The sequence below is a fragment of the Ascidiella aspersa genome, chromosome 2, assembly GCF_963924565.1.
Source record: "Ascidiella aspersa chromosome 2, kaAscAspe10.2, whole genome shotgun sequence".
In the NCBI taxonomy this organism is placed as follows: Eukaryota; Metazoa; Chordata; class Ascidiacea; order Phlebobranchia; family Ascidiidae; genus Ascidiella; species Ascidiella aspersa.
Genome location: NC_139448.1, coordinates 3,451,154 through 3,476,402, shown reverse-complemented (window position 1 = coordinate 3,476,402; position 25,249 = coordinate 3,451,154). Strand labels below are relative to the sequence as shown.

General features: G+C 35.4%; 2 protein-coding genes across 2 annotated transcripts in view; both read right to left on the bottom strand.

Moving 5' to 3' along the window:
* Positions 1-1,101: 1,101 nt before the first annotated feature.
* Positions 1,102-4,609, bottom strand: LOC146163168 (cilia- and flagella-associated protein 68-like). The gene is made up of 4 exons (XM_083382536.1): positions 4,498-4,609; positions 3,269-3,438; positions 2,503-2,608; positions 1,102-1,504 (listed from the first exon to the last, which is right to left on the bottom strand). The coding sequence occupies exons 1-4, from the start codon at positions 4,553-4,555 to the stop codon at positions 1,344-1,346; spliced, it is 495 nt and encodes a 164-aa protein (XP_083238662.1). The 5' UTR covers positions 4,556-4,609; the 3' UTR covers positions 1,102-1,343.
* Positions 4,610-5,146: 537 nt separating this feature from the next.
* The window catches only part of LOC146163167 (dihydropyrimidine dehydrogenase [NADP(+)]-like), a 74,343-nt gene continuing 54,240 nt past the window's right edge, over positions 5,147-25,249 (bottom strand). The window contains exons 14-21 of the mRNA XM_083383112.1: positions 23,551-23,619; positions 21,168-21,372; positions 20,572-20,691; positions 19,681-19,823; positions 14,869-15,048; positions 12,471-12,611; positions 10,034-10,142; positions 5,147-6,287 (exon numbers count right to left, since the gene is read on the bottom strand). Coding sequence (XP_083239238.1) covers positions 6,079-6,287; positions 10,034-10,142; positions 12,471-12,611; positions 14,869-15,048; positions 19,681-19,823; positions 20,572-20,691; positions 21,168-21,372; positions 23,551-23,619 — 1,176 coding nt within the window. The 3' untranslated portion in view covers positions 5,147-6,078. The remainder of the gene's footprint in view (positions 6,288-10,033; positions 10,143-12,470; positions 12,612-14,868; positions 15,049-19,680; positions 19,824-20,571; positions 20,692-21,167; positions 21,373-23,550; positions 23,620-25,249) is intronic.

Below are 25,249 nucleotides of genomic sequence, written 5' to 3'. Positions count from 1 at the left end.
GGAAAGAACCTTATACGTTTGTTACAGTTCAATCTGAGTGCATTACAATAAATATTCCCAAGGGATTCCAAGATCATTGCGTGGTCACAGGATTAATATACGATCGGCCCTAAACCTTTTTTTGCACGAAGCTTAAAATTGTTAATAAATTAATAAATATATAAATTAATAGATATACAAAATATGTGATCAAATAACATAGAAAATGTGAATGTTAACATTTCATCGTTATAAAACACAGAAAAATAGGGAGGGTGTTGTTTTCTAATTTGTTTTATAAAATCTTGTGTATTTATAGTTATCCTTGTGCTTTGCAAATAAACCTGTTTACCTAATATTATATATAAGGGTCTTAAACAAATCCATTTAACGACAAAAAAGAGCATTTAAAGAAAAAATATGAGTGAGAGCATCAAACTGTATCAAAGTATCTTAGATTCTTAGATTAGTCAATACGTATAATTTTCTGCTCTTTCGACATTGGTTTAGTTAAAAAGTTTTTATGTTGTGTCAATGATTCTTGCCAGCATTAACTAAAACCAAACATTTGTTTACATGGCGAGCAACTTCGAATGAAGCTGAACACTTTATTGGTTGTCAACACTGGCAGCTCAATAAAGAACATCAATGTTTGCAAAAGTGACGGTAACACCGTGGAACAAAAATATAAGGCAGATGATAAAATGGCTTCAATCCGAAATAAAATCAAGGCAGAGTTTGGAAAGCTGTTAAATATAGGCTGTGAATGTATATGGCGCACAATAAATACAGCAAATTACATTTGCATGCAAAAAAAAAGCAAAATTGTTTTTTGCGATTTGGAAATTAATTAGAAAAAAACTATTTAAGTTTTATGTAAATTGAAACTGATTTATTTACAAAGAAAATAATAATATTTTTCATATATTTTAGTATATATATTTAATATGCTGAATGGTTAAAAAGATATACAAGTGCAAATTGAAAATAAATTCAAAACAAATCATCCTTTTTTCCTAACTCGTGAAACGCTTTAAAACCTAAATAAACATAAAAAGAAATCCGTTTGACAAATTTTTTTTCAACATAACACCACATCTTTTGACATAACAGGAATTTTTTTTGACATAACATCCTATACTTTGTATAACGAAATCTTTGCACCCGAAGGTATTTTTCCAAAGTTTCCGGTTTCGTTAAACATTTTGCACCTTTTATTCGACCCCGAATCTCCGGTTCACATGCATAAAATAAAATCGAGTGCCGTGTGCAAAAAATACGGGCAAAAATTCACCGGAAACCACAAAAAAACAAAATACGCATAAAGGTTTACGCAATTACAGCTCACTAGGGTTCCAGGCCAATTATGAACCGGCCGAGTAGGGGGGAATTTCCAGGGGGCTCTTCCTCACTTCCGGTGTGACGTAGGCGGTCCTTGATGTCGTCATAAAGGACTTGTAGAACTCTTTGTCCAAGTCGTGATCGAGTTCTGGCTGGTGACCGGGAAAAGCGGTTGGCTCCTTGCCTGGAATCAAACGGGAAAGGACTTTTTAGCCGTGGAAATAACGTGCGGGCGGTCGTTTCTCCTTATTTTCACGGCATCATTTAAAAAAATTTAAGCTTTTTATAGTCGCTGTGTAAAATTTATAGGTGAAACGTCTATATTTGGTTTCTTGCCGATTTGTTTTTTGTTTCGGCAGTCTTTTAAGCGCTTACCACATCAAAAGGCGACGCGCCCTAATGAGATTTTAAGTAGCTACGTTTACAAAGAGGCAGATTTCGTTTTTTTCTTGCAAATAAAAAAACGAGTGTATTTACTGATGTTAAAAATCGATGTGCCCTCGAAATTATATATTTCGCTAACATTTTTTGGCATTTTTCTATATTCTTGTTTGTCGTACAGAAACTAAAGAGACCTGTTTTTGCACCAAACACTTGTGTGTTAGGCATACATAGTGGCCACGACAAATGTACATTTTATGCCGCACCAGGAAATCAGGTTTAACGACAAATTGTTTTGAAACCTTGACAGGCGTTCGAATAACCCATCATTTACCCAAGTTAAATCATTAGCAGACCACGTCAACTTCAAGTTAAGTCTTTGATATAGTATTAAAACTTTACACTACTGAAATTGGTAAACTTCGAATGCAAGTAGTAATTTAAAATAACAAAAACTTAACATATAGCAAGAAACAAATTTAAAAATTGAATAGCAAACTGTGACGACGTATAAACTACTTTGCCAATGTGTTATTTTGATCGGTGCGTTCAATTTATGGGGTTGTGAAGAAGTGTGTGTGTGGTTTACCTGCAATGATTGCGGGGTCCACTGAGTACTTCCTGGTCGCATTCAGGATTTTGCTTTATCAGGAGAAAATTTGAATACGAATTGCCAAAAATTTTAGTACGCCAAAAAGTGCATCTTAATTTCCAGATTTAGAATTAGACAAGTACGGCTACCTACAAGTATTCAGTTAAAAAATTACTGAATAATATAACGTCATGATTGAGGTAACTCACCTGCAAGGCGTTTCAGCTCCATGACCTTGGAGCAGTCATCCAGCCCCGTGACCTTGGGTACTTTGTTGTAATCGTTGCAAGAAGTGGTCTCAAAGTAGTGGGCATACTAAAACACAATAATCTCTCATGTTAAATTACTATAATGCATCACAGCAAATTGTAGTGTTTATGCCGAATTTAGAATTCCGCCGTTTAGATATAGTACAAGGTTTATTCCTTGAAAATTACATCGCAGATACTACAAATTGTTGATTGGAATTAAGAAAAGTTTTTTATGAAAACCATTTTTTGTTGAAGACCCTATGATTTGTTAACAAATATAATTGCTTGTCGATTTTATGATAGTATTTGTGAATAAAATCGGCCTGTTGCCGGCCCAAGATAGGCAAGGCCTTGAAAAAAAGAGAGGTCTAAATATAACAATGTCCAATCAAAGCAGTGAGATATAACCTCTGAAAATCCAATTATTTTACAAATAAACTTTAAATCACAGGCTTTGTCCCAGGACGACCCTACATAAATCAAAATACAACACAATTCCAGCTAGGTTTTTAAGCGCTGGTCTAGAAATCCTACCACAATTTCATCCATTTATATTGCTAAGATAATTTCGGTTAGGGTGCGAGTTAGCGTTTCAGTTTGGGTGGATCAAGTATTATTATTATGTTCATTCTTCTATCTTTATTTCTCCTATATTTAATAAAACTCGTTTCGTTAATGTAAAAAAATGGTAAGCTTCTAGACCAACGCAAATTTAAAAGATTACTTGAGATGGCAGTGGTTTCCTTTCTAGCGTTTTATGAATGTCGTATCGTTGTTCGTTCCAATTCCCGATCAGCGTTTTGTTGCTGTAGCTACTTTCCTTGGTGGTGCATCTCCAGCCGAACTGAGTAAACTTTAACTGGTCGTGAGTGTGAGTCCAAACTTCACCAAGCCCTGAACACAATCAAAGAATATGTTGGCTGAATTTTCAGGTGTCCAGTACTGCGTAAATTATAATCGAAGTAGTTATGTTTGTTTCCCGCATGGCAGTGTTGTTAACAAGTCATTTTAAAATGAATTACAAAAAAAAGTCCCAGTCCAAGCCATCAGTTGCGCAATTCAAGTCCTAGTCAAGTCATAAATAAATCAAGTCATCTCCAAGTTATTGGTATAAAAACAAAACGAGGTATTAATAAAAAAACGTTCTATTATCAAAAAGCCATTATTAATAACCCGGGTTATAAAAAATGTTAATGCACTTAAAACCCAGGTCATTTGACTGAATGACCTAATTTCAAGTCAAGTCTTTTGTCTAAAGGACTTAAGTCAAGTCATTTGAAAACAGTGACTTAAATGCACTTAAATGAAGTCATTGAGACAATGACTTGCTTTAGACATTAGGCCTACAACACTGGCTTGCCGTGTGAATTCTAACCAGCGATTTTTAAACGGTGTGCCTCAAGAGATTCTCGAAACGTTTTATTACCTATTTACCATGGATATATGAAGGGCGATTGTTAAATTATCTAGTTTCTGTTTTTAAAGAAAAAAAAAACTACGGTAATGTTTATGTGATCACGCTATAAACCGCGCATTAAATGTTTGAAATAACTGATCTAAACGTTTGTATATCTTGTAAAACTCAACGGACACAACCTTGTGTTTAGCAACAACAAGTAAATCTCAAGGGCTATTGTCTGACACTATTGTATAAGGCAAGGTAAAGTGGTTGTAAAAAGGCTACAGTCAACAACCTAACAATAAGAGCCAATTGAATGGATTAAACAGGAGTTAACGAATGCTACACAATAAAAGTAACTTTAGAAAGGAAATGGATGCCTACAATTACATTCACTAATACTATAGAATAGGCTTACAGTGAAGCCACAAATTTCCAATTTAACCAAATAATTTCACAAATATAATACTACATAAGTAGGTTTACTACAGTCTTTTACTTAAACAATATTGTGACTAGACAAAAATAATCAAGTTTTTTAAGTTAATATTTACCTGAGGCACGCACTCCGTAGCGAAAAGAAGGGTTGGTAATAGTTTCTTGCATCGCCATCGTTTTTTTTTAATTTTTTGCAACTTTATTTGCTTACTCTGGCGCCAACGTACGCTAATCTGGTTGCTATGCCAACTTGCGCTCTACCGCCGCAAGTGGGTATATTTTTTTTTTAACTGATATGGGGTAATTGTAAACCAAACAAACTTTGTCTTTTTTACCATTATATAGAGATACGGTTAAACTATATTATATATTTAGTAATAATATAATATTTTTTTAGATATAATTATAAAACATAATTTAGTTTATAACACTAAAGTATACCTGAAAATATCTGCAATTGGGACAACATGCTAAAGTTCCTGGTTCTTAATTATTACTTATTAAAATATATCTGCTGAAAAAGTCTGTAATTCAAATTAAGGGTGACCAATGTAATAAGTGAACGTTTTTATTTTATCTACATTCTACAATATATAGTTCAAGTTGGGAACAAGTTAGGCAAAACCAACATGAAATATTTTCAGCATAACTTTTTATGCAAAAACGTGTCCATTTCTACAATTCCAATGTGCAAACTAACACAATGATTTTCTGCAATTACATGTAAAAGACATCATAATAACCAAAACGCAGAATGTTCCATGACGAATTTATTTGTATGTAAACAACCACGCATTATGCATCAAGCACTCACTCTACAAACCGAATATATGACATCACAATAGGCGAACAATAAGGATGTTATGGTGCGAATATGAGTTGAAGAAACATCAAATGACTGACCAATTTCCAGGAGTGTAAAATTGACGTCATAAAACTAAGGGTTATGACGGAACACAAGCCAGCGAGTTTTAACCCTTTTGGTGTTATTGATATCCTAATAAAAAGTAATTAATTATCAAATAAACAACGGTTGAATGAGAAATTACGTGTTTATTAAAAACTAAACCACACCGAAAACTAACTGATCTTTTTTGTTTTTTCAAGCAGTCAAATAAGCATTTTATATCATTTGCCAAAATAGCCTGACCAAAAAAATATGGACAAGTCAAGAACAATTATAGTGACTAAGAACCAACAGAAATTCTTAATCTATACTTAGTTCAACAGTGGATTTTACTATTTAAACCACCACATCTACACTATCACCCAACATCCATTTCAAAAACACCCAATACCCACTTTCAAAGCAAAACGTAAGTTTGTGAGAAGCAACCTATTACAACTTTATACACTTGAAAACTCTTTTTCCAGAAGACAGCAACTTTTGCGAAAAATAACATTGATTGCACGTTTTGTGAGGAAATTACATCATGTACAATGGCAGGTGAGAAAATATGCTGATTTTTAGGGGCTATATTGGTTATAAAAGTATAATAAGGTGAATCGATTTCCAACTGGAACTTGAAAGGAATTTGATTATTTTGGAAGTATTTTTAATGAATAATAACATGAAGATTTTCATTGTTTTAAAATTTTTATAACTTTTTGTAAATATTGATTTAACCGATAAACACAGGGTGACTTATAGATTGACACGTAAGTAGCAAATAATCCAATGCGGCAGGGTATCGGACCTAAGAGATAGCAGCCACGGCGAGAGGTACTCCACGGTTCGGGATGTAGGGACTTTTTCTCTCCACCATATTGATGCAATCTAGGATTGGGCAAACGCTAAGGCAGAGGGTGCATCCTGTGCATGTGTCTTGCACCTTTGGAAGATGGGTCTCAGCGTCGAATGTGATCGCCTGGTAACCGGAGTCGTTGCACACCATGTAGCACTTGCCTGGAAATACAGGATATATGATAAAATAGTCGTTGGCTTGAGGATAAACACAAATTTTGATAATGAATCTTTAAGCCAAAAAGGTCGAGTAAATCGACATCATTTCGATAAAGACGTTTCGATACGAGCTTGTATCATCTTCATATTTCAGTAACTTTAACTGATGATGATACAAGGTTGCATCGAAACGTCTTAATCAAGATGATGTCGCTTTTTGGCTTTGAGATATATTATAAAGCTAACTTATAGATGCGTACACTTATTTGTAATTCAAATTGACACTTTTTGGCAGAATTCAGACTGTAAAAATAATCTATTCTGCCTAACTGCCAAACAAACACATTTTCGGGATAATTAGTGAGTGGGTTTGTAAGTTTATTTGTATAGGCCGCTGCATAAAACTGCATATTGCCAAAATAAAACCTTTATTTTGTGAAAATAAAAGAATACGTATTCATGGAAATTTGTTGAGAAAATTTTCAGGGATAAGGTAAATAAACAAAAATACTTAGCAACTTGCAGGCAGTGAGTTTCACACCAACACACACAAAAATGTGAGCACACCATTTCTATTGAGGAAGGCAACTTAACTGCAATCTAAAGCGGGCAAATCCCTTGTTGGAAATCCCGACTTAAGAGTTTGAGCAGATTTCTTGAAAGACACAAACTCACGATTGATAAAGAGATACTTCGTCAGTACAACTGTAATTATTACTGCCTACTTTTTAACAATAAACGTGATATCAGGCGTACTGTGATTGGACACCTTTAGTGATACCATAGCAGTATAATACAATTTTATGAAAAATATTCAAATAGATTCAAAGACTTTTCCAAGTCAATTTACAGCTGTTCAAACATCTAAAATATTATATAAACTGTTGCTACCAGGCATGGTAATATAAATAAAAAAACAGCTCCTCTGGTAAGTGTAATTGTTCCAATTGGAATTTCAATTGGAATCGTGGAATATTCATAAGAAGGGTAACACCATGAACGTCAAAACTGACGTGATGCTTTCTGCATGCTACAAGCACCTGCTGAAGGCCTAGAGGCAGTCGCTAATTTCTTTCTTATCGTTTTGTTGCTCGCGTTTATTTCTGCTTTTTTTTTTTTTTGAAAATTCAGCTGATCTCTACATTGATTTGGCACCTGGCTGAAAGTTCAGCTACAGGCATTGTTCGATAATATAGATCGGTGGCCGATACCCATACCTAGTGATAATATCGGTGCTTGTACAATGCTAAGATTGTATCGCTGCGGATCTTGTAACAAATTTTAGCTATTCGTTTGCGAACCAAGGTAGGAAGCTCGAAAGGTAGATTTATCAATAACATGAGGTAACTAATCTGCTTAATGCTAAAGTTGAGCTTATTACCCTCAAAAATACATTTAAATGTTTTATTTTTTGCTTGTTAGAATACTGAAATGACGTCATTTAGTGTCGGATCGCAAAACATTTGTTCAAACAAGGGTGTCGTAATAAACTGTCAGATATGGAAGACATTGCTCTGTCTGTAATAGTGCGAAATCAGAAATGATGCGTAGCAGGAGTATCGAAGCCCATACAGAAGTAGGTATTACATCAGATGTTAAAAATAAATAAAGATTTATTCAAAACGTTTAAAATTCTACCACTTCTGTATGGGATATTCTTACAATAAAAATCACGCGTTGCGGCGTTTTTGACCAAAGGGCGAGGAAATACCAATTTTAGGTAAACATAAAACGCCACAGAACGTAAAAGTTCAAAAATAGACGCGATCACGCGATAGACCAAAATTGCATTTCCGTCCGGGTTCGCCCAAAAGGTCGACGCCACATCCAAGAAAATGCTAAGTCAGGTAAGCACGAATCGCAGATGTAGCGCGATAATTGCACACCTTACTTCTGTAGCGCTTCGTGGCTTAAATACTACAGGTTGAACCATTCATTCACAAATGTTTTCACCTGGCTGCAATATACATTTGGTGACTACAACATCGCCATGTTGGAAATGACGCAATCCTCAAAATAATGGCGAGTTGTGTGGTTTCGACCGAAAGGCGTGCAACTTCCAGTTAGCTTACGAGGCGTTTTGTGTGTCTGTACAATATGTAAATTATTATAAATGTAAATATCACGTCAACAGTGGATGTTTACGGCAGCGTGACGTCACATTGTTTCACAGCGCGTGTTTGTTACGTCACAAAACAGCCAAAAGACGTCTGTGTGTGTACAAAAGGAATCTCCCGTAGACAAAAAAGCTAAAAGAAAGATTATTATTTCTTCAAATTAGATGTACCTTGTTATTGAACATTTAAAATATCCACAACCACATCATGATAAAGATTTTATGGGGAGTAAAACGTTATTCCCACTTGTCAAATTATGTTTAAAATAAAGGCTTTATTCCAGGAATATCCTGATCGAGTTATAATAGTACACGCGCCAAACGATTTAAGTTCAAAAAATAGACGCGATTACGCGATAGACCCAAAATTGCATTTCCGTCCGGGTTCGCCCAAAAGGTCGACGCCACATCCAAGCAAGCCATAACAGATGCTAGAAGTGAGGTAAACACCAATCGCAGATGTAGCGCGATAATTGCACACCTTACTTCCGACAGGCCGGCGTGTATAAACCAGCAAGTGAGGCCCGGGGCTGGAAAATATTGAGCGGATATAGTCATATTGAACGAGCGCCTGCCGCAGTTAAGGTGTGGAGCCTGATTTCATTACTTCAGCGGTTTCTTGGCTTGTTTTGCGACGGAAGACGTTTCAAAGTGCCAAGTCGCCTTTTTTGTGTCGTTTAGTTTGGAGAAAAAGTTGGCCATGGTGCTTGCGGCCAATATTAAACTGACTGGCACCGTTTTTGGCCTTCTTTTACGACCATTGCGGCCCAGTTTTGTCATGGCATAAAAACAGTGATTATAAAAATAGGGATGTTCGATAATATCGGATCGGAGCCGATACCCGATGCCAAGTGATGTATCGGTACTCGTCCGATACTAGGGTGATATCAGTACCAATATCAACTTAATATAGGGAGGTTGAGCCATGATTTGTGATCTAACGAAGTGATTCTACTTTGACATGTCAATTTTTTGATAAATAATAGGTAAAAAACTGGAGTCTCTATACCATCTTGTGTTAAGCATACTAAGCAGCCCATATATAAATAAGCTGTTTAAACTACAGTTGCTAATCATTAAGCTCCTGACTGAAAGTAACGTGAAAAAAAATCAAAGTTTAATTAAAAAAGATAATTTTCTGCCAAAGAGGAAAAAAAATTCTAACAGATCTTAATATTTCATCTACCCAAGTTGAAATCTTATTGTTGCATAACTTCAAATGATTATTACTAGAGATGTCCGATACGATATTTTATTCCGATACCGATATTTCGGGTGAAAAGTATCGCGATATTTTAAGAGACAATGGCCGTTGCTTTTTTTGTTTACAAGTTTCGCTACAATTACAAAATGCTAGACTAACGTATAAGCTAAATTGTTGATTTACAAGTTACAAGGAATAACGTTAGACTTGCTTTAGTCCAGCCAATAAAAAACTTTTTATTTTGTTATTAGCATTTTAAAACACCCAGTAACAAACAATTATCGTACCAACGCTAAATAAAACATAACTTGTAAAAGTAAACTTTTTTTGGATATATTTTACAAATTTTAAAAGATTTCCTTCCACATCCGAAAACCCCAATTAGGTTACCGTAGAACCCCCCGGGAAAGCCCCTAGTTTCCAACTTACCGCAGTTGATGCACATGTTCGGGTCGATGAGAGCCACCACCTGCTGTTTGTTGTCCAGCTCGCTGTAAGCTCCGATCTTCGGCAACGCATCACCGATCACGTCACGCACCTGTGAACACGTGAGTGACAGGTGTGATGTCGTGGGTTTTTACGTAAAACGTCAGATACGTTTCTCTCAAGGAAAAAAAGAGAATGCAATTTCAGAAGATACAATTTATTGCTAAAAACGGCTTAGGGCAGGGGTGTCCACAACTCAAACATGCCGGCGTGCCATTTTTTTAACCTATAACTTCTTCCCGTGCCAAAGTTTAGTAATATAATTCTTTCTAATAATAAAAGCGTTTTTTTTACAAATAATAAAAACGTGTAGTTAGCAGTGCGCATTATTGCATCTAAATGTCCGTCGGTGAGCTGACTTTTGCTTTTTGTTTCTTAACACCAAACTTATTTTTATGTGAATGCTAGCCTCCACTACAATATAATGTTATAATATCAGAAGTAATTGTTTGTTGTCGTAATTGCAGCGATTGTTTTATATTGTGAATAAACAATGGCAATTTACTGTATAAAAAATTAGGTATTTTTTGACAATTGCCTGAATAGCAAATTAAGTAATTTAGGGGGGCTTGCGTGCCATTTTTTATTAGGTCGCGTGTCACATTTCGGCACGCGTGCCGCTTGTTGGACATCCCTGGTTTAGGGTAACATCCAGGCCTGTCAGGGTTTTGACAAATAAGAAATTTGGTAGATTTTGATGAAAAATAATTAATTTACCTCCGGTTTTACAAGCAGAGCGTGCACCTTGGGCCTGACAAACATTAGTTGGGCATCAATGTTTTGTAATGACAGAGAAAATGGATAAAATGTAATAATTTTTGCAAAGAACGAAAAAAAGCTCCCCCCACATCACACAAATTAAAATGAAAGTTAACTTAAGATATAAAGGCATTTTTCGCTTTGCGCGAACGGTAAAATATATTCTAATGACATGCAGCACAGGTCTGATAGGGCTTTGCACTTTTTAAACAAAATTTGGACCTGGTATGAAACTTGACTTAAATTTAAGTTTTGTTGTTTAAATTCGCCGCTAACAAACACCAAAAAATAGCAGCTTCGCTTGAAAACTAGAGTATGGGTTGATTTCCTTTTCGGACATCCTCTTACTATTAGCAAGAAACGTTATTCACATAAGGGGAAATCCAAGTGGGACCAATTATCGGCAATATGCCGCGAGTCGCATCGCTAATCGACTCTTTCCCAACAAAACTAGCGTCGTATGGCGGTAAGATTGAAGAGAAAAAGGAAGGACAGTACAAGACCGCATTTCCTAACGCTCAAGGACCTTACTGTGGGAAAATGTAATCTGCAAGCTAAGGGTTGGCGATTCTCTGATATGAAGATTTATTTTCTTTTTTTTCCTTGGGAAAAACTTAAACAAAGCAACAACGAACAACTTTAAAAAAATCTGGTTTCTCATTACGTTCAAGGACCTTACCATAAGAAAATATTCACAACTTTGAATTTGCAAGCTAACGGTTGCACGAGTTTAAGTAAAAGCCAAATGAAGTTTATATTTTCTGAAATTTAAAACGGTCTTTTAAAGCCCATCTAAATTATTCTATAACAGGCGTAAAAATTTTGAACCCTTTTTTGTAGGAGGGACCATTTTAGTTACATAACTGAAATCATTTTTTTTTAATTCAAAAAAAGTCCAGTTCGGGGTGGGCAACCTTTTCCTATAGTCGCGGGCCATAACCACGCTCAAAAAGGTCGCTTTATGCCGTAATAACTATGACAAGCAATTTTGAGTCATACTTACGCCTTATTTCGCCATTGGAAACGGAACTTACAGCCGAGAAGCGCAAAATAAAGTTTGTTTGGTTCAAAATTTGAATCCACACCGCGTTATTCAGGATCACAATAAAAAGGTGTTATGACAGTGATTAAACGCGAAAGTTTATTTTTTTACACTGACGACGTCAAACAAGTAGACTCAAGAAACCTTGTGTTTTCGGGTAAACTCATTTGCAAATATGAAACCCAAAACGAAAGTCGAAAGTACATACAAGAGAGGGGTTTTTAATTAACCTACATTTGTTTTGAAAACAATTACTTCATTTCAAATTATACACAAACATTACAATCGAGCCTTCATAGACCTCCTAAAACTAGTCCACGTACCCCAGTTTAACCCTTATATGCATATTAAAACTCTTTTAACACAATTTCTATACAAAATAGAATGTCGTCTAAGGCTTTAAGCCGTTAAAGCGTTTTTGTAGTAAATTTTTTTCTTTCGATAAAGTTATTTTGTTTTTAACATAATACAACAAAATTTCAATTAGACTTTCATAGACCCCATAAAACTAGTCCACGCAACCCCAAGGAATACACGGACCCCAGTTTAGCAACCCCTGGTTTATTGACACTTTTTTACCTTCGGAATGGTCTTTGTAGGAACGTAAATCTGCCTCTCTTTCGGTGGAGACTTGCCCTCAGCCAAGAGGTCCTCACCAATCTTCATCTTTCCGACGATTGCATCCCTCTCCTGCTTATACCTCCCGAAGAACGGGAGATCCTGGATGAAGAAGAAGAATAACCAAAAATTTAGATTGGTTTATTCACATTGTAAGCGATTTTTACCAAATAATTCACATATGGTAAGATTACTACACCGAAAGCCATCGCAGACTCAACGAATCTGTCGATCAATGATGCAAATCGGGCAGGCTAAAAAAAACAACAAGCCTGTGGTGAGATTCGAACTCACGACCTCCGGTCAAGCAAAAGGGATATACAGTAACCAATTATACGTAAACCGTAATCGTTGGACCAAAGGCAGCTTAAAAGGGCTACACCACAGTGGTTAACACACATATGTGTGTGCAATGTGCATGTTTCATTGCTGCTTTTGTAAAATAAATTTTGTCTTTGTTTTTTTTTTTACTTTGCCTTGGACACAAAACTAGTCTTTCAATAAATCCCTAAAAAATTGGTGCGCGTGATTCAAGAAATGCCAAATAGAATGCGAGTCAGTTTATTTACAAAAGGTGGCATTACATACTGGTTTTGCGGCTTTTGAGGTTACCAAGAAAACAAAAAAAATCACAAACTCCCGGAAAACCGTTGCTCTTCTACCCACGCAAAACATTTCGCTGAATATCGACTTTAAACGGCGCCTCGCAAAAAACATCCAAGCTCATAATAAGCACCCTCGCACCCGGCTATAAGGGACCGCGAACAATTTGTGCGAAACAATGGCCAGGCATTGTTACGTCACTATGGTTTCCACATTTGAACCATAACAAGACGGAAAGTTGACAGGCCGATTGGTAATTTCGACTTTGAGTTTGGTAATAATAAAAAGCTTCGGTTTTACGTGATGATGGGTTAGCGGGAAATCAACGATCGCTGATTGGCCGCCACCTGAACAATGTTGTGATTATGACGCAACAATAAAGCGGTTGTGACTCACTATAGGTCGATAAAGTACGAACGGTGACCCTGTGACTAAACTGTACAACTTGAGGGAAATTTAATAACTGTTTTTAAGCCAATTTAACCTCGATATTGAGTGGTACATAAACGATTTTATAAATTTTGCTTAAAAAAGAAAAAAAATCAGGTAAACAACGCTTTGGCAAATTTTAACAAAATTACATATGCAAGAAGGGCTAAATTGCATTTCTAGATTTCTCAACAACTTGCAATTAGAAGAATAGAAAAACACGTTTCTTTATGTTCAATTAAAACTACAAAATACGCAAAATTAATTTAAATAGACGTGTTTCTATGTTTTTCAAACTTTCTAAAAAGGCGAAAACACGTCAATTTTATCAAAACAGAAATATAAACAATTTATTTCTTTGAAACCGCTGACGACAACTTTTCGATTAACCTTTGTGCCCTGTGTTATGATTAATAGCTATAATCGCCTCTTCTGTTTATCAAATTGTCCCATGATTATGCTGCTACCTGGAAAAAACGTGTTTTTACTCAAAGAATGGAAATTCCCGTCAAATTTAACTTTTTTGTTTAAAGATGTTGTGGATAAGAATGAATAGGTTGTGTGTTAAAATAAAATTTTGTATGATGTCACTTTCCAAAAAAATATAATAGCAACAAACTATTGGTGGTGTCGTAAGTACGATTATCCGTATGGCAATCCAATTCTATGACAATGACGTCATTACTATGCTTAAAGTTAGCGGTTTATGTAAATGCATAGAGATTATTTTAATATTTTACGTTTAAAATGCTTAATTTAAAACTGGCAAAATTCGAGTTAATCTTTAAGGCCACCTTGCGTTAAAATAGAAACATTTCACAAGCCACTAGTCGTGAATTTAACCTAAACTCGTTTTTATGCTTTAAATGACACTATTTTTGAAATAACACACATTTTTTTTCCAAAACAGCGATGGAGTAGTAAAAAGATGACAGTTTTACTAACTTTGGCTCAAAATTTAACTAGTCACGATGACAACTCACTTTTAAACCAACCAGTTTAAATTATGTTGAATTTTTTTTACTTATTGATAACAATCTAATTAAAATGAAATTTATTTACATTTTACCTCTATATAAACACTAAAATAAATACTCAAAAAATAATAAATATCCTTCCCAACATCCCTACTTTGATGGCCCCATTAAAATAGATATTTATACATCCGCAAAAAAAATTGTTTTTAGTTTTAACTATTGTTGTTCGTAAAATCTCTGCTGCATTGGTTGTTTTTCACAGAAAAAACACAAAAATACTTTATTTGGAACGAAATTTTAATTGGATTCAACCAAAAATACTCTAAATGCTTTAAAAATAATAAAATCACCTTTCCGACGAGCTGGCTGAGCTTAGGAACCGGTTTTCCGAGTTGGTGTACCGGTGTTGGTCTGCTTTGACCGTCCCAGGCCCCCATTTGGTCGATGCTGGCCAGATATAGCAGGGTTTTAAGTCCGCTGATGTAGTCGTCGATCAGAGTGAAGTCCTGGTTTTGCACGGCGCTGCAAACCTGGAAAATTGAGGGTTGTAAGATTTTCACCTTAAAAGTATGTTATTCTACACGGATGGTCGATTTTAAGTTGACAGTAAAAAATTGCTTGCCATTAGACTCTTTTATATATAGCAATGGACAAAACTGTTCTGTTGTAGGCTATGGGAAAAAATCTCCTTAATATAGTTAATAATAACACAAATGCAAAACATTTAAAGGTCAATGTAAACTGCAGCACATTTAGTTTATTGACCTACAACCCACAACAGTTAATGACACAGCATTAAGATATTAAATAATTAATAAAATAATTATTCGAATTCGGGTCTGAACCAGGATGCCTTTTGTTGCACTGGATAATGTGAGAATAGAAATCACCTTGATCCTTGCAAGACAAATGTCGACCTTAATTCCTGATTCATAACAGCAGAGCATTCCAGCAAGGTCAGACACTATTTAAAAACCGAGGAGTGGAATAATTTTCCTACCAGGACGATGAAAATTTTTCTTTTCACAAAGTATAATTTTTTTTTAGAAATTACCTCAATTTTCCCAGGTTTGTAAGATTAATCTAACTCAGGTCTGAACCAGGGGTAAATGTACAATATTTTCTTACTGCAAAGTTGAAAAAAATTCTTTCCGTAATGCATAAATTTTTTTTTACATAAACGTATACATTTTTTTAGATATGACGTCACAAAATTTACGTCATAGCTTAACGTTTCATAACTGCGTCTTACTTTATTGCTTATTTGGCCTTGTCTGAAAAGTTCTTGTTTTTCGTTTGGAAGGCTTTTAGTTTGGTATTATATTTCGATGCAGATATTTTAAGAAAAAGCAGCGCGGTTCGATCTTATGCCAAATGACCTCATTTGCCAAATTTTTTTTTATTTTTTTATTTATTTTTTTTTAAATTAACATGCAATATGTGCTACTATTATAGTGCTAATATTATTGATGTTAGCCAGAAATACAGGCCTAAACTTTTTTAAACTATAACAGTAGTAACAAAAACTTTCTAGTCGGCCAGCGTCGCTAACCTTAGATTTCAGGCTTTTACCATTAACTTCTTGTTTTGTTCAATTTATTGTTCAATTAAGAAACGAATTACTGGGCGCTCTCCATCACAAGTTGATGCGGTTTAAGCAAATAGTTAAAAATGATCGGTTGTATAAAGGATAGAAAAAAAATATTAAATTTTGCGAGAATTTTTTTTGACATATTAGGAAACACGGGCTTAAGTAAAACGTCAGGCCGTAAAAAATCGAGACTGTTATGTTGTTAGGCCTCCTTTTATAACGCAGCCCGTCAACGCGGCACTTAAAGACCATTTAATTTCGCCTCACGCCGAACTATTTTCGCAATATTTCAAGAATGTATTGACAGGCCCGCCAATTAGCGGCAGCCTTGGATAGAGACGGAGCTTTAGGACATGAAACAAACGCACTGTAAAACACAAGCACCAAAAAACAGAAGGTATTTTCATAGTGGGCTTGTGGCTTTTTTTCAGCTCTTGGTTCGTTCTATGCCGTCTTGTTTTGTAAAAGTTTTCACCAACTTAGTAAAACAGGAGGCAGTTGGTTTTGAAAACAGTAGGCTAATGACAATTTGCCGAATGGGTAAAAAAGGTCACAAAAGTGTTGTTAAACCGCAAAAAACAGACAAAAAAGCTACCAAAAACAAATTAAAAATACCCCATAAAAACAGGCCGAAAAAATAAAAAAACAGCTAAAAAATATGACAAAAACAAATTAAAAAATACTAAAAAGCACGCCGAAAAAAATAATAAAAACGGCCAAAAATGACCAAAACAAACTTAAAAATATCAAAACAAAAGATCCAAAAATAAAAAAAACGGCAAAAAATGTAAACGGTGCCGACTGGCAATTGAAAACTTTAGACAGAAATCACTAGTGAAAAAACAACAGACCGACGCTTCAGCAAACGGGCGTGTGAACCGGGCTAATGACACGTTGGCCACATTATCGTGTGTATTGTGAGACCGACCAAGCCGGCACTTGGCCGACTGTGTGGCACAATAATTGAGCTTTCAAGAGCGTTAAGTGTATGCTTGTTATGCTGCTGATATACATTTAACCCGGCCTTTGGTATTGGTTGAAAGAATGCCTGCAATTAAGCAGAGGCAAGTAAAATGCGGATGGGAATAAATATGCCCGGGAGAAACTCTGTGATCGTTTGAGAAAATAACACATTTTTATTTAACCCTTTTTTGTTTCGTCGGTCTTGATTGCAGGCGTTTAGGGACAAAGTGGCACTTTGGCTTTTCAATTGACATTTTTTTTTATTTCGAGTAAAGGATTTTTTCTACGTGTGATTTTCATTTTACCATGTTCGAAAAAGTAAAAAAAAATGGTTGCAAATCTGGCAACTTTCACGGATTTTTTTGTTTTTATGTAGTAAAAAACAAATGTTATTTAGCCTGAAAGAATGCTTGCAATTAAGCAGAGGCTCTCAAAATGCGGATGGGAATAAATATGAACTCTGTGATCGTTTGAGGAAATAACACACTGACGAATATTATGAACCCGATGTTTTTTTAATGGGTTGGTCCTGCTTGCTGGCATTTAGGGATGAATTGGCACTTTGGCTTTTCAATTAACATTTATTTTATTTCAAAGAATTTAAAGAATTTTTTATCTTTGTGAAATTGGTTAAGAACAAACGATGGGTTACACATCAGAGGAACGTTTTAAATAACTTTTATTTGTCTTTGTTTACTATTTGAACATTTGTCTAAATAATTTTAAAACTTGTAATTACTTTTTTTCGTTTTTACGCGAGGGCTGAAAAGAAAAACAAATGTTATTTCAAGTGGAGGATTTTTTCCTCGTTGGATTCGTTAAAAGCAAATGATTTTGGGTCACGTTTGGAACATTTTAATTTGTTTTTGCTCATAATGGTAAAAAAACAAACGAATAAAGTTGTAAATGAGGAATCTTTTAGTTCAATTCTTATTTGTCTTCGTTGGAATGGTAAAAAAGTTTGACGGGTTTAGGACTTTGTTTTGTACGTTATTACGAATAATATGTATCAGTCCTATTTTGGTCTTATTCCTGATTGTATGTTATCCCGACGTTGATGTTGTTCTTAATTCTTCTTACGGCTGGAGTCCCTCATATGCTTAAATTGTAAATTTGGAAACCTCCAATTAATTATTTCTGCTTTCATTCTAAGTGTGAAAAAAAGTATTCTGGTTGTAAATCTGGAACCTTTTTAACTAAAATTTAATTTGTCTTTGTTCGCAATGGTAAAACAACTTGGGTTTTTAACGAATGATGAAAAAAACAAAATATTCTTGTCGGATCACTTGATATTATGGCAATAATTCAGAAATTTAACCCAAATTGGAACTTCATTATAATCTAAACTAGCAAAAAAAGGTCACCATTTTTTGTTTTCAAGTTCTGTTCTGGGTTTCAACTTATTTCCTTTTAAAGTCCAAACTTGGCCATCGCAAAAGTACTTGAAACACAATGACTGCTCAAATTGCTTATACCTTAATTCCGGAAAGGCATTTTAAATAGTTTTGTGTTCGACTCCATATTTAGATTCACAGAGAAAGAAGCTATTTTTTAATTATGTGTGACAACCGGGTAATTTCAACGGCAAAAAATAAATGTATGCGGTTTAAGATAACGAGATTGCACAAATCAGCGGGAAAGTAATTTAAGTGTTATTGCTCGGGACAATTAGCCACTTCAAGTTAAGTGTGCCACGAAATAAAATAACTTGAGAGCGCATTTTGCAGTGCATTGTTATTAGGGGTCATGACCTGCCAAATCACAAGAAGGCCGGCAAACTGAGTGCTGTTTTCCACATCGAAGCGGCAAACATGTTTAACAAGGATTTTTACCTAGCAATAATTGCAAAAAAATACATAGGATTTTAAAGAAAAAACTATGTTATAAAAAAGGGCAACTTTGGCCTTTTGATCTTTGGATAAAATGTTTAGAAGGAATGTAGAATGTTAACCAATATAAAACCTATTTAATGTTTAAATTCCGATAACCGATATTTTGATCAAACATTACTGCCAACCTATATTCAATTGAAAAGTCAAATTAAAAAAAAAAATGGTAAAAATAAAACCTTTTGAAAGGTCGTGTTAATCAAGATTATACGTAAAATATTCAAGTTGTTTTATCATTTAAAAAAAAGTTTTTTTGAAAAAAACTTCTAAGAAAATCATAAAGCTTAAGTTAAGTTAGTTTTCGATAGGCAGTGATCCCGTCATTAGATGAGTAAAACAATACGACGTGGTATCGGCTTCGGTCCGATATTATCGGACATAGTATGGGACGAGTCACGATAACGTTAGATTGTATCGGACGAATATCGATACAACCCTAGTATCGAACGATTATCGAGTAAACATAGTATCGGACGAGCAACGATACTGTTTAAACTTTATCGGACGATTAACTAAATCCCCAGTATCGGACGAGCAACGATAAAGTGACCAAACACGATATTATCGTACAAATTTTATTCCCACCTACAATACAGACGTCCTGCGTGTAAATACTGGAGTCCATTTTATCGGACGATAAACTAAATAGTATCGGACAAGTTCGATGCCACCCTAGTATCGGTCATTCAACAATAAAGTGATATTATCGTAGCTCCCACCTGTAGTACAGACGCCCCTGCGTGTAAATACTGGAGTCCAGCGTCAGCAGAGTCGATTCCACCGGTTGCGAGTATGGGGAATCCCGGGAGAGCACGAGCTATGGCCGAAACTGCTCTGAGTGCGATCGGGCGAATTGCGTTGCCTGCGAGAATAAAAAATGATTTTTTTACGAAAAAAGATGATTTGTCAAGAAAAAAGATGCAGTTGCAAGTATTGCTACAAACAGGGGTGCGTAGTCAGAGTCGAATTAGGGATCTAAAGGTGTTAAAAGTTTTGGAGCCGGACTCGGGACTGGAGTAAAAGCACGAAAAACTACCATAGTCCCGATTCCGACATGCGCATGCGCAGTACCAAATTTTGAAACTGGCAAGGCCACAAACTGTAAATCGTCAAGGTGGAATAGCATGTTGTTATAGATTATATTCCAACCATGTATTGTGGTTGGATGAATTCTGTGACACCCATATGAGTGGATTCCTGAATATCCACCTTATTATAGTTACGTGAATAGGTGAAATACCGGTTGTCTTGAGTTGTTTTAAACCGACTGCGCAACCCTGATTTAAACAATTTAAAACGAAGTGCTAATCCTATATAAAAAGTACTTTTCTGACAATGTGAAAATGTCAAAACTAACTATTTTTTGTGGACATTATGTAATTGCGATATTGTAATCTTTGGTAAGCTATAAGATTACTGTGCTAAGCAAGTTAAAATCGGTTCTAAGCGAAAATTGCTGAGAATAGTTCTAATCTTAAACAAAGCAATGATTGTAGGTGAGGCAAATGTTAACAAGAAGCGAAAAAAATTCGAAAAAAAAGTTTTCTGAGAAAATAAAAGGTTGGCCACCCCTGGTTTAAGCAACAAAGACCCTCCAATCGTTTTCTCACCTGACACTCCCCCGTAAGTTGTCCTGTGCTGTTTGCCCACTGCTGGCCAAGCGTTGCTGGTCCCCTTCAATCCCATGAGACCTGAGACAGTGTTGGTCGCAGTCGCACCGTCAGCACCACCTAGCGGAAATGTTAAGGTTTGGTGAATTATTGGTTTAGATAATCAGGACATATTTTTTACTAACAAATTTAGTAGGTTATTAGACAAGTTGAATGAAATGCACCGTAACGTTACTGAAAAAATACGTAACGTTACTGAAAAATCTAAATAAGCTGATATTTTAAGTTTTATTTTACTTTTGATTCAAAGCCATTAGGTTAACATACTATAGTAAATATATATATATATATATATATATATATACGTAAAATAAGAACAGCATAATATACTCGCATATATATGCGAGTATATTATACTGTTCTTGTTTTACGTGTAATTTTAATAAACATGATAAAGCCATATTATGACGTCAGACGTTTCGGATAATAAACTATAGTATTATGAATTTAGCATTTTGAATAAATTACAAAACACGTGTTTTGTGTTCTAGGTAAAACTATTAAAGAAAAAAATACCAAAGAACCTGACCACCAACCTTCCTTAGCTGCTGTTGCTATCACAACGATGTTCGTCACATTAGGGGTGAGCTTGGCGAAGAAGGGGATTTCCACAGCTGCCCTCACCCACTTGCAGATGTTGTACACCAGATCGGGGTCCTGACCACAAGCTAACCCCATACCCCGTTCACCCATACCGTGGGGGCAGGACAGGTTCAACTCCAGAGCGTCAGCCCCTGATTTCTGCGAAATGAAAAAATTAAAACTATTAATTTCGATGTTTAAGAAATGTTAGGAGCATATTGGCTGGAGGTTGTCGTTAGACTTACAATAAATATCAAAACTCATACAGAAGTAGTTAGCATTTTGAACGTTACGAATAACTCTTAAGATAAAGGCTGGAGGTTGTAGTTAGACGCAGAATGAATATCAAAGCACATACAGAAGTAGTTAGCATTTTGAACATTTCGAATAACTCTTAAGATAAAGGCTGGAGGTTGTAGTTAGACGCAGAATGAATATCAAAGCACATACAGAAGTAGTTAGCATTTTGAACGTTACGAATAACTCTTAAGATAGTGGCTGGAGGTTGTAGTTAGACGCTAAAGCACATACAGAAAGAGGAAGCAGCTTTAAACGTTTCAAATAAATAGTGAGGTACGCTTCAAGATTAAAAATTCTACGTTGAATTGCAAATCATGACTTGAATTCTAATATAAAAGTGGTATCGCATCAGCAGTGACACCAATCCTCGTATCGGACGAGTACCGATACTACCACTTGGTATCGGGTATCGGTTCCGATCCGATATTATCGGACACTGCTGTTTTTAACCAGAAGCTATAAACCAGCACGCAAAATTTCTGAAAATATATATCAGGAAAGTAAACAATGCAAATTGATTTTAGATGTCAAAATCAATTTACAGTTGGCGGAGTTCACCCAAAAGTTGTCAAACACTTCATTCAAAAAACAAATAATCTCCCTCAAATCGGCCTACGTCATCTAAGCCCTATGCTTTGTTATAAGGAATGCGCCTAAACTAAGGCGGACTCCAACAGTCAACACGGCAACATAGCGGAACGGCCCCTTGGTTATACTCTCTGTTTGCACGAGACACACAAAGCAAGTCCAACGCGCCTGTGGAATGGATGTCATGCGTTGAACCCGTATAACCCCTGGATAGCTGAAACGGCCGGCATTTTTTTCCCGGTCGGTTTAGACTCGTTTTTCTGTCATCGCAAGCTAATGTAGTTTTGATTTAAAACTTGGTTCGTGTTTTATTTTGGCTTCGCCCAAGTTAAGTCATTTTACATTTTGTTTAAGGCCAAGCCATTTGCAAAATAACCGAAATTTAAGTCAAGTTCAAGCTCAGTCCTATTCAAAAATAACTATGGTCCAATAAAGTCATTTGCGAAATAACTAAAGTCAAAGTCAAGTCATTTGTAAAATATATCAAGTTAATTTTTTTTCAAGAAATACCAAATCGAGTGCCAGTACAAAGCATTGTCATATAAAGCGACATCCCAGCAAAGTCATTTGCTAAATTAAACTGAATTAACCTTGAAAACGGTCGTTTAGTCAAAGTCAAGTGAGCTTAAAACTCACATGTCGAAAACACTAAGGTAGGAATTTTCCATAGTGCGTAAGGTTTCGTGTGCAAGCAGCCACCACTGAGGTGAACTATTCGATCAAATGAGTTCTTATCTTGATTCGAATCAGACTCGTGACAAACAACTCACGTTCCATTTGGTCGAAGATCGCTTGAAGATAATTAATTGTCTTTAAACATGAAAGTGTTTTTTGAGAAATTTCAGGCGTGCACACAAACTTTAGCAAACAAGGTAGCTTTCAAGACTGGCTAAATTACGACAACATGTGATGACGTCACAGTTGTTTTGAGTGATCAACTGACGTCATAAAAGGCTTGGCATTTTGGGCCATATTCATAAGCTACCATTTTGAATTAACAAGCGCACATTAAGCCATGACACAAACTATGTATTTAGGGTGTTTTTTTTCGCGAGATTACTTCAGCGCTTATATGTGACGTCAAGAGTAATATGGCGATAAGATGACGTTATGTTAAAAAGCCTATATAGCCCTTGGCCATATTTTAAAGAGACTATAGTTTAATGGCAAATTTCAGCCAATAGGCCAACTTTGTAGATCATCTAGTGGCTTGATAAACTACGTCAGAGCTGAACTATGACGTCAAAGTTGCTAAGGGTGATCAAATGACGTAATATTAAAAACCCGAAAGCTTTGTACATGATATTAGGCAATTTTTTTCCCGAGAGAAAGTATATTCACGCGGTGAATTTTGGGCCGGAACACCAGCTTAGCAAACATGGTTGTGCGATGACGCCACCGCTTATTGATGACGTAACAGTTATCATGAGTGGTCGTCTGACGTCATACCTCGGCCTTTTTAGCGAGAGTTGTCCAGTCGTCCTCGTTGTAGCCACACATGATGCTGGCGATGAGAATCTAGAAATGTAGAAAAAGTTGTGTTTAGTTGTTTAAATCGAGAAATCGGACACCGCTAGTAAAATTCGTTTTGACATCGTCAAAATATTTATTGTAGCTTTAATAACTTGATTTGTTCTTAACACTAGTGCATACCCTTATTTTCATACAATCAACCGCACATAATCGCCTCCATAAACTTATGGATTATCATTCAAGGATAACATTATTTTTGGAGAAGATGCACCAGCAGGTCGGGCATCAATATTAACATGTAATTTAATGTATGAACCATTTGTGACTTGTTCAAAAGATTAACGTTACGTTTCTTACCAACTAAATATAAAGATTTGCCATTCCTGGCCAAATGTGATACGATGCTAAAACATAAAGAAGCATTACTTTAATACGACCATTGAGTATTGTTTAACACAAGGGGTATTAAACTGGGGTCTATGAACCCCTTTGGGCACGTCAACTAGTTTTAGGGGCAATAAAGGTTTAATTGATTCTTAGTGGAAATAAAAAATAGAAAAAACTTTCCTAAGAAAAAAGTATAAATAAGAAAAATACGCTTCGCGACTTCTTCTTCAATGTATTTAGACTACATTACAGTTTCACATTTGTTGGATTGACAACAGCAGGTATATCTAAGTCATTTTGTTTTACGACGTCACTCTATGACGTCATCTCTAAAAATGTCACGCAAGGTTCTTTAATCCTTATGGCGACAGTTAAAAAAAAAACTTACCGACCCCGCCACGCGAACCAAAAACTTTTAGTGTTTTTTCACACCTGTGGTCGAAACTAGTTGTCCCCCGAATAACTTCGAATTAATTCGTTGAACCCCCCACAAACTCAAAAAGCGGAAAGAGTCCCCCGCCCTCGGCAAATAGTTACCCCGACCTCGCGTATTCCTTCTATGACGTAATAAGCCACAGCGCGATCGTTCGATATGGTGGGTGGAGCCGAGATATTTTTTATGCGAGGAATCAGAATTGAAACCACTATTGTGTTGATTCAAAACTGCTTTTTTACGACTTCACGGAATGCTGTCGAATTTCAAAGAATGTGGATTTATTTATTTTCTATTCCGTCGAATTTAGAGCGTCGGAATTTAGATTCTTGACCAAGTACATACTTTTCTTTCCATTTGTAGTTTTAAAATTTGTGCTATAAACGACAAGTTTGTTGCGCATTTTACAAATGATTCTTTTGTTACAAAAAGCGAATTAAAAAAGGTATTTTGCTTCAATAATATCGTTTGGTTACTATTACCAATTATAAGTAGGGCGATTATTTTTTGACTAGTAAACAAAAAGTCAAAATTTTGTATTTTTTAAAATTTTTGAAGTCAAAATGAAATGAAAATGCACATAACTCATTTACAAAATTAAAAAAAACTATAGTCAGCTTTTTAAAATTCGTCGTTCAGGTGTTTTGAAATTTATCGTTCAATTTTATCAAAACAAAATTAGTTTTGATATAAGTTCAAAGTCTTTATTAGAGCAATATGCTGTATAAAAAACGCGTGATTAACGACGCCTAGGTTATTTAAATCAATATATTTCTAACAGGTCAAAATTTTGTCAAAATAAATTATTTTTAGGTAAAAATTTGTCAAAATTTTAATTTTTCAGGTAAAAATTTC

What these genes read in the sequence shown, in the direction of transcription:
- LOC146163168 (XM_083382536.1), bottom strand. Translation starts at nt 4,555, where the DNA reads ATGGCGATGCAAGAAACTATTACCAACCCTTCTTTTCGCTACGGAGTG. An exon ending in CTACGGAGTGCGTGCCTCAG is followed by an intron (nt 3,439 to 4,497) that starts GTAAATATTAAC and finishes GATTGTGTTCAG; the next exon opens with GGCTTGGTGAAGTTTGGACT. An exon ending in GGAAACCACTGCCATCTCAA is followed by an intron (nt 2,609 to 3,268) that starts GTAATCTTTTAA and finishes ATTGTGTTTTAG; the next exon opens with TATGCCCACTACTTTGAGAC.